This window comes from Lepidochelys kempii, chromosome 8, assembly GCF_965140265.1.
Source record: "Lepidochelys kempii isolate rLepKem1 chromosome 8, rLepKem1.hap2, whole genome shotgun sequence".
Classification (NCBI taxonomy): domain Eukaryota; kingdom Metazoa; phylum Chordata; order Testudines; family Cheloniidae; genus Lepidochelys; species Lepidochelys kempii.
In genome coordinates this window covers 64,731,372-64,744,371 of record NC_133263.1, presented here as the reverse complement: position 1 = coordinate 64,744,371, position 13,000 = coordinate 64,731,372, and the positions used below count along the sequence as shown (strand labels likewise).

Below are 13,000 nucleotides of genomic sequence, written 5' to 3'. Positions count from 1 at the left end.
CTGCAACAAGGAAAGTACTACTAAAATACAATACTGAGCACAGACATGAAGACCTGGCCAAAAACAAAAAACAACTGAAGTTTTTGACAATATAAGTAAGAACAACCACATGTTGCCATATCACCTTTATTATTCAGGCTAATGCTTCAAACAAACAAACAAACAAACTTACCAGTTATGGTCCTGGTCCTGCAAAGAATTACCCAATTGTTTAACTTTACTATGAGGATTTCTATTGACTGACATGTAACTCCTCATAGTGCATAAAGCAAAGCACCTTTATAAGTTTTTGCAAGATCAGAGCTTAGAGCGTTGTTTTCCAAAGGTTTTTAAATAATGTTATTAACAGAAGCAACATTTTTAGAAGAATGTTAATAAGCAGTATGCCAACTTATCTATTGCCTGATAATCTTACCTTTGTTTTGAGTCATACCATCAATCCAACCGCAAGGATGGTTATATTTCCCTCACATCCCCTGGTCATAGAACTACTGTAACTGTGAAAAGAAAAGGAGTACTTGTGGCACCTTAGAGACTAACAAATTTATTTGAGCATGAGCTTTCATGAGTGATGAAGTGAGCTGTAGCTCACGAAAGCTCATGCTCAAATAAATTTGTTAGTCTCTAAGGTGCCACAAGTACTCCTTTTCTTTTTGCAAATACAGACTAACACGGCTCCTACTCTGAAACCTGTAACTGTGAATCTCCCTTGTCCACTTTCAACAAGGGAAGGCACTAACCCACATAGGATCACCAATGGGAAGTGTAAGAACAGAAGGTTAAAAGGAGCAATCTGAAATAAATCTGGTAACTCTGCTATAATGTGGAAATATATAGTGTTTAGCAGCTTGATACCTCATAGGAAAACAATTACTTTCATTTTTGCCTCTCACCTCCACTCCAACTTTTCCCAGTTGGTGATGCAGCAGGAGGCAAAAAAGAAAGCAGCTTTTTTCTGTGAACTAGAGGGCAGATGGTCATTGAATTTCAAGATAACTAATGAGATATTACATTTCTTTATGGCTTCTTTTTCTCCACGAATGCCTTGAGACAGAAAAATCCAAATTAAACAATCCAATATCCAAAGACACTTGATCTCATAACATTGCATCTGATTTATTAACTACTGATGACTAATTATGTGATTCCCCAAAAGTAACTTGATTAAAATAATCAATTATTACCTTGAATACCATGCTGAACACACTAAATGCAGTAAAAACCTACCCTCTTAGAATGGCATTGTATAATGGAAAAGAAAAAGTATTCAAATACCAACAATAACCTTTTGGAATTTGTTCTGTTTGTTAATTTTAACATGTTCTTCCATTTACTAAATCCATTTATTTCTGTTCTTGAAGACTATTAAAATTAAGTACCTGTGGTTGAAACTGTGGAACAGGAGTCCCTTGCACGCCTTGTGACTGTTCATCCATTGTATCAAACGGGGCTTTTTATGTTCTACAAAAACAATACATGTATATTCATTAAATTGCAATTTAGTTAATGTTTATATTCACTGTACCACTTTCTACTGTGCTTCAATTATAATAATGCAATTAAATTATTTTACTGTGCTTCAGTACACAATGAATTCACGGTTAGAAATTTTTTTTAATTTGTATGCTTGACTTTGCAAGCATTAAAACATTTTAGCCCTTTTTCTGAGAGGGGATTCTCTAGTTTTTGTTTTAAAGGACCACACAAAAAAAAAAAAAAAAAAAAAAAAGAAATTCCATCACCCCAACCGCATAAGTCATCAGCAGAGAGTTTGAATTTGGGACTGTCAGATCCATACCACAAACATCTACGACTTGAACTAAACAAGTGACTTCATTAGACAAAAGCAATAATACCCCATCATTCTCTGTGTGCACCAGCCACTAGAAGTAGACAGGTGGTTGCACAAGTACTTGCTAGACAAAATATCTTGGTTCTGGGACAGGAGTGTGAGAGCGGCTAAAACGGGATAGAGTTAAGACTTCTGGGTGGTATTTGTTGTTTACGTAACATTCACTCATTTCTGAATTTCATGGAAGTTGAGCCATTTTACCACATCTGTAAAATGCAAAGAAGAATGCTTGCCTGCATCCTAAGACAGGGGTATGAGATCTCGATTAATATGAAGAGTCCAAACAGCGCACAATTGTTAACAATGAAGGATAGGAAGGAGTAGATTTTAAAACTCATTGTGTCCTGGTTCACAGCCAAATGAACTCTTACCAAGGCAAAATGGTATTTCATTTAGGGAATGCACCTGAAGCATCTGTTTTGTCTATATGCCTTGTGGAGCTCTCTCTCTGTCCATATTGTCTGGGTATGATATAGAAGGCTCATTAGCACCTGGAATTATATACAATGCAGTTGGAACATTCATATAATTAAGAGACAGGAGGTGAACGTGTTCTAATGCACATGAATAGAAAGGGATTTTCAGAAGCTTGTAACTTGGCCAAATCTGGAAGGTTTTTCATAGGAACAGCAAAAGTCACTTCTCTTTCACTTCAGAACCGTTCCTTTCCCAAATTTCAAGTTCCTACTACAAACCACGAAGCACTAAAGTTGTTTTGTAAAAACCCATCTAGAGAGTGTTTTAAAATTGGGAAATCTACCTGTTTGTCCCCCCACTAACCTCATTCCGGAAAACAACTCTATCGTTTTTGCTCAAACCTTTAAAAAAAATGCCAACCAAGAGAGAACAAGCATGGAAAATTTCAGTACAAATAGCTTAAGCTAATGCAACAGAAAACAGAGGCTTACAATGGAAAGAGGTAGGCAGTCTTAACCAAAAAGGTATCACTTATAATATACTGCATATATCAGTTTTCTGTAAGATGAGACAGTTGCAGTGAAGTGTTATTTATGTAAGCATACGCCTCGAAGATTTGAAAACACTATACACTTTAATGTTGTAACTTTATCTTTAGACACACAAGCTAATTGTGTGTTTCAAGGGTTTTTTTCCCCCCATGAACAAGTTTTACATTGTATGTTGGTCCTTTTATTATCTGGATGTTTTAATAAATTTGACTCGGCCAGAAGAAAGAGCTCTTTGTCTAGAAAGGATAACCTCCAGGCACAGTACAATATAAATAGGAACACAATAATAAATAACTTTAATTAAGTTATTTATCCTTGAATTAAGCTTAATAAATACCAAGAAAATCTTGCTAAGCAAAAACAGTTTTCTTCACCCAACCCACCTACTGACTAAAACAACCTTTGAAACACAGATTATAAGATGTATTGCCTCCAAACTAAAAAATGCATTAAAGAAAACTTGCCAGGAATTTTTTAGACAATTTGAAAAAAAATAGCGTATTAGGATTAATTCCTCACTTACTAGCATAGAGATGGTGCATTTAAAAAAAAAAACACACCTCTTTCAATCTCAAATATTACAGAAAAGGTCTAACAAATAGCTAATATTCACAGCTGCGTAATCTTCCTTAAAGGACTGCACATCATGATGATAAGGTTACCAAGAAATTTTTTTTAAAAATTGTCACAATGATAATACAACAGTCGCTTTACAGGATGTAAAAATATCCCAATACACTGCTCTTCTAGAAGTAATTATATATATATATATATATATTTATTAACCTTGTACATATTAATACATTAAAAAATAAACCATAAAGTCAAGCTTGTTCACTAATATATGCATGATAGCATAATATATATAATAATATATGCATTATCCACACCATTTTTTATATATATGTATGCATTAAGCACAAATATTGTAACAATGATATAACAGAAACTGGCCTACACCATAATCCTGTTCATTTATGTTAAGTATACCATAACACCTTGAAGTTGCTGAAGCAAGCATCTGGCATAAGAAGACAGAACAAATGCATCCTGATTTTGACAAGTTCCCTATGTGTTCGGTCTGGTCTACATTACAGACCTATGTCAATATAATTACGTCGCTCGGGAGTGTGAAAAATCCACACGACCTAAACCCCTTGCAGCATATTAAGTGTAGACTTGCCCTTAATACAAGCAAGGGAAGTACCTTCATGGACCAGTACCTGGAATGCTAGAATCCAAAGCAAAGATAAGAACAGAACCACCCAAACAAACAGATGTGTGCGATTTTAGTGATGTGTAAAGAGATGTAGAACTTGTAAAATCATCATATAAATAATATCAGCTGAAATGTGCAACTTTGGGAGCACACCTTCCACACAAGGTGGATGTAACATTGCTGTATGAGATGGTTTATTGGAGTCTGATATCATATAGAACCATTTTCCTGTACTATATTATTATTGGCTTCGAGCAATAAACCAGACACTTGTTATTTGGCCTCTTGACTATATTTCATAACGAACCAAAGTGTGATCAAGAAACTGACTATACAATTTATCAACAAGCTTGAAAATCTGTATCAAGAAGAAACATGCATGAACAAACGTAAAGATCAGGATCCATGTAAAAGTAACCAATAATGGATTATAGTTAGCTAGTTATTTTCTCTGTTACCATTTTAAAGGCTTAATTCATGTAGCTTTGACATACAGATGAGGAAGTACTTACCTCAAACATTTTAGTTGGAGGGAATAAAAGACTTTTCTACAAATTATTATAAAAATCAGATCACAAATGTACAAGTGTAACTTAAAAACATTCTCCCATTTAAAAAAAGTGGGAACTACCAAAAGGTATGTATTTCTCATTAAATGATCATATATTTTCAAAACAATTTCCCTATGTAAAGTTTGGTTTTCCTTCAGATTAATCAGAAAAGTTCTTTATGCCACTCTAAGTACCAGTTTTATACCATAGCTCTCTTCTGGAAATTTTTAAATTTTCAGTAATCCTTCCTGTCCAGACCATGAACAGAGAGATTAGGTAGGAATACAATTTCCACCTATTAATTCTAAAAGCAGAGGTAAATCCTTTTTAAACTCTCAGGATAGACACTCTTCTTGACGTTCTTTGTATTGAATTTCAGTAACAGTTAGTTAACAAACACTATGGAGGGGGACATTACCTTGAACTAGAGAAGTATAGCTTCTATGTCTGAAAGAAGTTACCACTGGGCAGAGGGTTGAGAAATAAAATGGAGAGTACAACTTTAACCTGGTAGCAACATCAGCAATTAAATGAACAGGAGTGAGTGAGTGGATGGATAGATACTATGATAATTGCAGGAAAACAGAAACACTAGGGTTACTGGTAACAGTCAAAGCCTAAAATGCCAAGAGCAGAATTAAAGGTTGGTTTTGGCCCAACTGTAATCATTTATCAGGAATGACACATTCCTGATCTCATCTTCACTCCTTTATTTGAAGAAGTCAGCCAATATCTTACCAACAGTGGTATCAAACCATACTATTGCCCTGTGGCTGTTCCAAACCAAACGGACTGTTGGGACTCAATCTCTTTTCTCTTTATCCTCAGCATTTCTGTGCAACTAGTGCACAGTTTTGGAATGCTGGCTGCACTTAATGCAGAGATTAATGAAATCTGAAGGTAGTTCTAAACAGTACTTTCAGGGGGGTGAAACTAATCCTTAAAACAAGAAGAAGCAAACAAAGATGTAGAGTAAAGACGACGCAGGGGGAAAAACAGCTAGAGGAATTGCTCAATCTGTTAATGAGAGTCTTTACTAATCATCTGCAAAATTTCATGATAGCCTTGGCCCCCTGCCAGGAGAAGACACTGAAAAATTATTAAGATTTCTAAAAATATTAGAATGAATATGGTGATAAAACTGGAAAATTGCTGGCAGCTGCTGTTTGTTCCAAAACACTTGGCAGTCAGACCCTGTTATTTAAAAAGCCTGACAAGGCCAATACTGGCAATTCTTTGCAGGATATGTAACATCTTTCATTTGTATTTTGCAGTGGGTTCGACGACTCACAGTACAGTGGTAGCTTCCATTGAAAATTAGATTTTTGTATGTTTAATCACTAAAGAACACTGAAATACCCTGATTAAGTCCATCAACGTCTTTAACACCATAGTTGTCTTGCAATCAGACAAATCCCAGAGATAACCCAAGTCACAGATTGTGTTTTAAGAATCTATATTTTCAGTTAGTTCTTTATTTTAACAGTCCTTTAACCACTGTAATAGATCCTGGAATTTCTTTAAAAACGTGACAGAAGGCAATTACAACATCATTTACAAAAACAGAACCTTTAATAACCTGTTATTGGTACTATTCCAATCATTTTCTCTAACAGTGACATCAAAACTTTCCCTCACTTTGCTCTAGCTACCTTTCTGTTTAGTTTTCTTTACCAATTTGGCTTTAGTGACTGGATTTGATTATTATATAAATCAAAGAATAAATTAGGATTTTATTTTCCAGATCTGCTTTAAACAATAGGCACTAAAACTGGGCTGCCCTTTGTTAGCACACCGTTCCTATAGAGCTCATAGCTCAACGTTACAAGGCACATCTCAAAATCTCATTACATTCAGAAAATATCTTTTACAATCACCACTCTTACTACTATAATAGAACTTTAAACAGATAAATGTAGAGGAATATAACCACATAGTTATGCTCTTAAGAATTTTACTGAAGTGCAGGCTCAAAACTCCTGCCTTGATTCATAAACTCTGTTGTTTCCATGGAACAAAGCATTAATACATGGTGGGTACTTATTTGATTAAATACAATTATATTTTGCAGCCAGTTCCACTGACTCTGAAACAAGACTATTTGGAAATGTTGAAGAAACAGAACTACTGCAGTTTTCCTTCTCGGATGCAAAATAATCAAGGATTTTATTTCTGAGTCTGTCATGGATTACCTTTGTGATCTTAGGTAAGTTATTCAACTTCTCCATGCCTGAATTTCCCTGTACTAGGGCCTCAATTTATTTTATAAACCGAAAAACAACCACTGTAGATACTGAAATTCTTTTTACATATACAAAGCTACAATACTTACATACTAAGTGATCTTATGACTCAAAAAATACTTCAGTTCATTCATCTCACTCTTAAAAAATTAAGAGACTAAGAGATGGCGTGCAGAGCAGAAAGGGTTTGTAACACATGGCACCATACTTCTTTCGAGCTGCTTAGAATACTTCAAACATTTTTTCCAAAATATCTGATCTTATCTCTTTATAAAAGTCATGTTGCAAAAATTGCGAATCAGAATGAAGAGCAGCCATAGAAAGCACAGACTTCAAGGTTGCTTTATACTGAAGCATTGCATGGGAGTGACAAATACAGGTATGTCCTCACTGACGAGTTAGCTCAGGCTCTTACCTGGATGGCGTTTTACCTCTTTCCTAAGTTTGACCATCAAACTTAATATTTGTATGGCTCTGGCTGAACTACAGTAGTTTGATTTTATATTTCCCCCCCTGAGGATAATATTTCCTGAGCTTGTTTTTGTTATAGGTAAAGGCCTCCTTCTATTGCTTTTTATGTCTGTACACCTTACATATTATCTGGATATCTGATCCAGCTCTGGCAGGTTACCATTCTCCACTGTCTTGGTTTCCCTTTGGAAAACAATATTTTTGGCAGAGGTTGAAATGGGATGGTTCTCGGGGGCTCAGTAAGACAGTACTTTCTCCTGGATCTGTATCATGTTCCTGAATCCAAGCTTCAATTTAAAAGAACTTGCCTCTAGCCCTTGTGATTACTAAGAAATCATTCAAAATTTGAAACAGATGTGACAGTCATTGTGATGTCTGCAACAACCTGAAACGTATGAGCTGACTCCATCCATCTCAATGTGGCGGTATTTCTGAAACCTAATGATGGTGATGTAAAAGGTCAACGTTGCTAACTACTTTACTTTTACAGAGCATAAAAAAATACTGATCATATGATCATATAAACTCTGCAGAACCTACTATTTACAGCATCTCATTTTGGTGCCATTCGTGGGCAGAGTTTGGAGAGTATCACTACTTCTTCTCCCCTACACCTGTCCCTTGATTTCAGGTTACCACACTACAGACCATAGTAGTATGGCATATATTCTACTTAATGTGATAACCTGACATTTACAATATCTAAACACTGTATTTCACTATATTTCACATTCTAGTATGCAAGAAGCCTCTGAGAAAGAATTAAATAGTATGTGAAGAATCCTTATTAATATTACTGACTCAAACCACCATATGAGAAATGCTTATAAATCTTCCTGCCCTTTTCAAAGACTTGTCTTTTATGGCACAGCCAAGCAAGGATAGACTAGAAGATAGCATGAAAACAGCGTATGTTTGGTATTCATAGCTTTTTAAGGCCAGCAGGGATCATTATGATCATCTGGTCTGACCACCGAGTATACAGGACATGCAGACTAAGAACAGTCACACCAAAACTAAAAATCCAGTATTATGACCGAAATGCAGTAAACCATCAACAAAGACTATCTTGTATGCAAGTAATCAATGTACTTTCCTTTTTTCTGACAGGCTTTGCCTGTGAACAGACAGCTGCTTTCACAGACAGTCTCCTGCACACATCAGTAGCATTCTGTTCGTGTTGTGGTTCAGAGACTAACTCCTTCTCCCTTTAATCACAGAGAGAACATGCTATGTATTATAAAACCCAGAGAGTAGGAACTCAGATTCTATTTTCCTGAAATGTTCTGGGTAACTAACATGTTGTGCAACAATGCAAAATGAACATTAATGTGTATTCTTAAGGCCTCCTCACAAAAAAACCAAACAAGTTTCTTTATTATTTTCAACTATTTTGCCCACATAAATATTAGTACAGTTTTGCAGACTTTGCCATCAATACATTGTTTATATTATTTTTGTTTTGTTTGTTTTTTACCCTCTGTAATATGCAAACACCACAAATCCTGCTTAACCTTATTACAGTCTGGGGGGGGAGCGGGGGGAGACAAAAAACAAGGAAGATGTGAGGAAGGCCCTTCTGCAACCTTTGTGGAGTACACCACTGACATGCATGATCTTGGGCAAGTAATTTAACCTATCTGTGCCTCAGTTTCTCCATCTATAAGGATGTTAATCCACATAGATAATATTTACTCTGAGTATATGTACTATTTGGAGTTACCAGCTGTAAATCAAGGCTGTAGCAAAAGCAATCATGTGCAGATACACCAGGGTGGATAACATGATAGAGACATGAGTACAGCACAAAACATTGGCATACAAATTGGTCATTAAAACCTCTCTCTACCCTTGGGACTCGTATTCCAGGCTTGTTAAGTGGTTCTAGAATACCTTCCCTCGACCTTAGATGGTTTCACTTACTCAAATGGAACACTACAAAAGTTAAGCACAGATGGCAAAAATTTTAAATGTGACAACAAAGAGAAGAAATCCCTTGTTGTATATTACAAATGATTACTGAATGAATATTGTAGGAAAAAACTCAAGAGTACAGTGTCTCATATGTTCTTATTTTACTATCTGATAAACATTATCTTTTACAAGTGTAAAAAATATACATTTTTAATATTAATTTTCAAATTTTTTCAATAATTCAATAGAAAATACACTGCATAGTGAAGATAATGTAGCAGAAACAATTACAGATACAGAGTATTAGGGGTCAGAAAACCAGATTGAAACATGTCAAAAATTACAGTAATACATGCAGAATTTTCATATTTTATCCCAAATCAGTTTTAGTATTCTGATTTTAATAAGTGAGTTACAGAAACAAACCCAGCTAAAACAACGCTATCAAAATGAAATCAATTGCATAAGTGAATTAAAAAAGTAGTTTCGGTTACTGCATCTACCCATGTGGTTTTATCATAACATATGCCCTTTTTTCTAAAAATTATTTTCCCAACTCCATTGCTGTGAGAAAGACCCATACAAACAGTGGAAATTCTCAGACTACAGGGGAATCGAATAAAGATGGGAGAACAAATTTTAGTCTAATTTTTGTAACTACAATAACTACCTGTTTGTTTCTTCATAAAAATAGTAGGGCTGTCAAGTGATTAAAAAAATTAATCACAATTAATCGCACTGTTAAACAATAATAAAAAAAATTAAATAAATGGTATTCTGTTTTCTACATTTTCAAATATATTGATTTCAATTACAACACAGAATACAAAGTGTACAGTGCTCATTTTATATTTATTTTTATTACAACTTAATACAAATACTGCAGTGCAATCTCTTTATAATGAAAGTTGAACTTACAAATGTAGAATTATGTACAAAAAATAACTGCATTCAAAAATAAAACAATGTAAAACTTTAGAACCTACAAGTCCACTCAGTGCTACTTCAGCCAATCGCTCAGACAAACAAGTTTGGTTACAATTTGCAGGCGATAATGCTGCCCACATTTTGTTTACAATGTCATCTGAAAGTGAGAACAGGCTTTCGCACTGCACTGTTGTAGACGGCATCACAAGGTATTTACGTACCAGATGCGCTAAAGATTCATATGTCTCTTCATGCTTCAGCCACCACTCCAGGGGACATGTGTCCATGCTCATGATGGGTTCTGCTCGATAACAATCCAAAGCAGAGTGGACTGAAGCATGTTCATTTTAATCGTCTGAGTCAGATGCCACCAGCAGAAGGCTGATTTTCTTTTTTGGTGGTTCGGGTTCTGTAGTTTCCGCGCTGGAGTGTTGGCTCTCTTAAGACATCTGAAAGCATTCTCTACATCACGTGCCTCTCAGATTTTGGAAGGCACTTCAGATTCTTAAACCTTGGGTCAAGTGCTGTAGCTGTCTTTAGAAATTTCACATTGGTACCTTCTTTGCATTTTCTCAAATCTGCTCTGAAAGTGTTCATAAAACGAACATGTACTGGGTCATTATCCAAGACTGCTATAACATGAAATACATGGCAGAACGTGGGTAAAACAGAACAGGAGACATTGAACTCCTTGGGGGAGAATTGTGTCACAAATGTAATTAGCCCATTATCTTTCTAACGAGCATCATCAATATGGAAGCATATCCTCTGGAATGGTGGCTGAAGCATGAAGGGGTATATGAATATTTAGCATATCGGGCACGTAAATACCTTGCAAAGCTGGCTACAAAAGTGCCATGCAAAAAGCCTGTTCTCACTTTCAGGTGACATTGTAAATAAGAAGCAGTCAGCAGTATCTCCCATAAATATAAACAAACTTGCCTGTCTTAGCAATTCGCTGAACAACAAGTAGGACTGAGTGGACTTGTAGGCTCTAAAGTTTTACACTGTTTTGTTTTTGAGTGCAGTGATGTAACAACAACAAAAATCTACATCTTTAAGTTACACTTTCATGATAAAGAGATTACACCAAAGTACTTGTATGAGGTGAATTGAAAAATAGTATTTCTTTTATTTTTATAGTGAAAATATTTGCAATCAAAATATAAAGTGAGCACTGTACACATTTTATTCTGTGTTGTAACAGAAATCAATATATTTGAAAATGTAGAAAAACATCCAAAAATATTTAATAAATTTTAATTAGTATTCTATCCTTTAGCAGTGCGATTAATCGCGATTTTTTCAATCGCAGTTAATTTTTTTCAGTTAATCAAGAGTTAACTGTGATTAATTGCCAGACCTAAAAACCAGTATTTTTTTTAAAGTAAATTAAAAAGAATGTGATTCTTTTCAATTGATGGCATCCTGTAAACCACCGATATGTATGTTTAAAATGATGATTTATGGAAATTGTATTCCATAAGCATCAATAAAAAACTAGGGAACAGGGTATACTAGTCCTCTGAAGTTCCAGGGGAGAATCTTTCTAGGCCAACAGAACCTAACCAGGAGCTTATGCCTTGGGACCTACCTCTATTGCAGGGGATTGGCCAGGACTAATAAGGGCTATGCACGCAAATTGGTTTGTTTAGCTAGTTTCCCCATCAGCTAAAGAACTATACAACCTACTGACCTTACCTGGCTACTCAGAGTCAAGAGGAAGAATGTTTTTTGTATAATTTCTTTTCTTATAATTGCTGTTTGGTGGATGGGAGGGTTTTCTCTTGGGTTTGCTTTATTCTGTTATAAGACTAAAATACACTACACCCCAGGAAGAGTGCAACACTTTTTTTTTTTTTTTTTTTTTTTTAAGAGAGTACAGTATTGCTTTTGCAGAGAAGGTGGTGAGGGCTGCTTGGCTGTATTCTCTCACAAAATGCTGCTCTTTTCCCCTCATTTTCTCTACCCCACCTCTATCTGATTTGGAAGGGGATATGCTAAATTACTATTTTAGAGTAATGCTGCATCTCGGTCAGAAAAAATGCCAAGTGCCCAAAAGATGAGTTTTGTACTGATTGTGAGGATATGAAGGAATTGGTCCTTGCTACTGAAAGAGTTCAATCTCATAGCACTCCTCATGTGGTCCAATATGTGTGTCAAAATTATGGTTTTGCTTGGCATACCAAAACAGAAGCATCAATGAGACTTGGCACCTGGGACAATTCAAGTCCTTGACCTTTACAATAGTAAGCTTGTTTTATATATAGAGACAGTGCAATACATGACTGATAGAATATTTAATATTGATTTATTTAGATTCAAGAATGATAATTAATACTATTCCTGAAATAAGCTTTCAAGCTTTAATTTAAAGGTGAACGGGAGCAAAAAACAAAAAAAAACATGATAAAATAAAAACATTAATTAGCTACTTTAGTTTATAAACTGCAATGTAATTTATCAAAGGAAAAAAAGTAATACAAGACAAACGTATGCATATATCTTCAACCATCAATATGGTAGTCTTCCTCCCATGCTTTACCATCACAGGACACATTGGTTTTATGGAAAATAGGCACTGGATGAAGCGAGGGGGAAGACAGCTAGACCACCAGCAACACAAGCTTCACATGTACCAAAGGTGACCAATTAAAAATTCTTATACTCTGATCATGCAAAAGGCAAAGAAAAAAAAGTTTCCTTGCCTCTACAGTAGGATCTGCAAAAAATCAAACAAATGAGGGGCCTCTTTCATGTGGTGTTTGGCCCACACTAATTAGGCTATCTCCACTCAACAGTTGACTTGGGTCTCTTCTCTTGCAATCATTTCTTGTTATTGTGCAGATAAAATT

At 35.3% G+C, this 13,000-nt stretch overlaps 1 protein-coding gene across 10 annotated transcripts in view; it reads right to left on the bottom strand.

The window, feature by feature from the left end:
• Positions 1 to 13,000, bottom strand: part of NEK7 (NIMA related kinase 7) — a 124,741-nt gene that overhangs the window by 89,065 nt on the left and 22,676 nt on the right. For 7 of the 10 annotated variants that reach the window (XM_073356759.1, XM_073356757.1, XM_073356761.1 and 4 more), the window contains 2 exons: positions 1,380 to 1,461; positions 894 to 962 (listed from right to left, as the gene is read on the bottom strand). The exons of 1 other annotated variant lie outside the window; for it this stretch is intronic. In XM_073356759.1, coding sequence (XP_073212860.1) covers positions 894 to 962; positions 1,380 to 1,436 — 126 coding nt within the window. In that variant the 5' untranslated portion in view covers positions 1,437 to 1,461. Of the gene's footprint in view, positions 1 to 415; positions 498 to 893; positions 963 to 1,379; positions 1,462 to 13,000 lie in introns of all 10 variants that reach the window. 2 more of the 10 variants (XM_073356760.1, XM_073356758.1) reach the window with 2 other exon arrangements.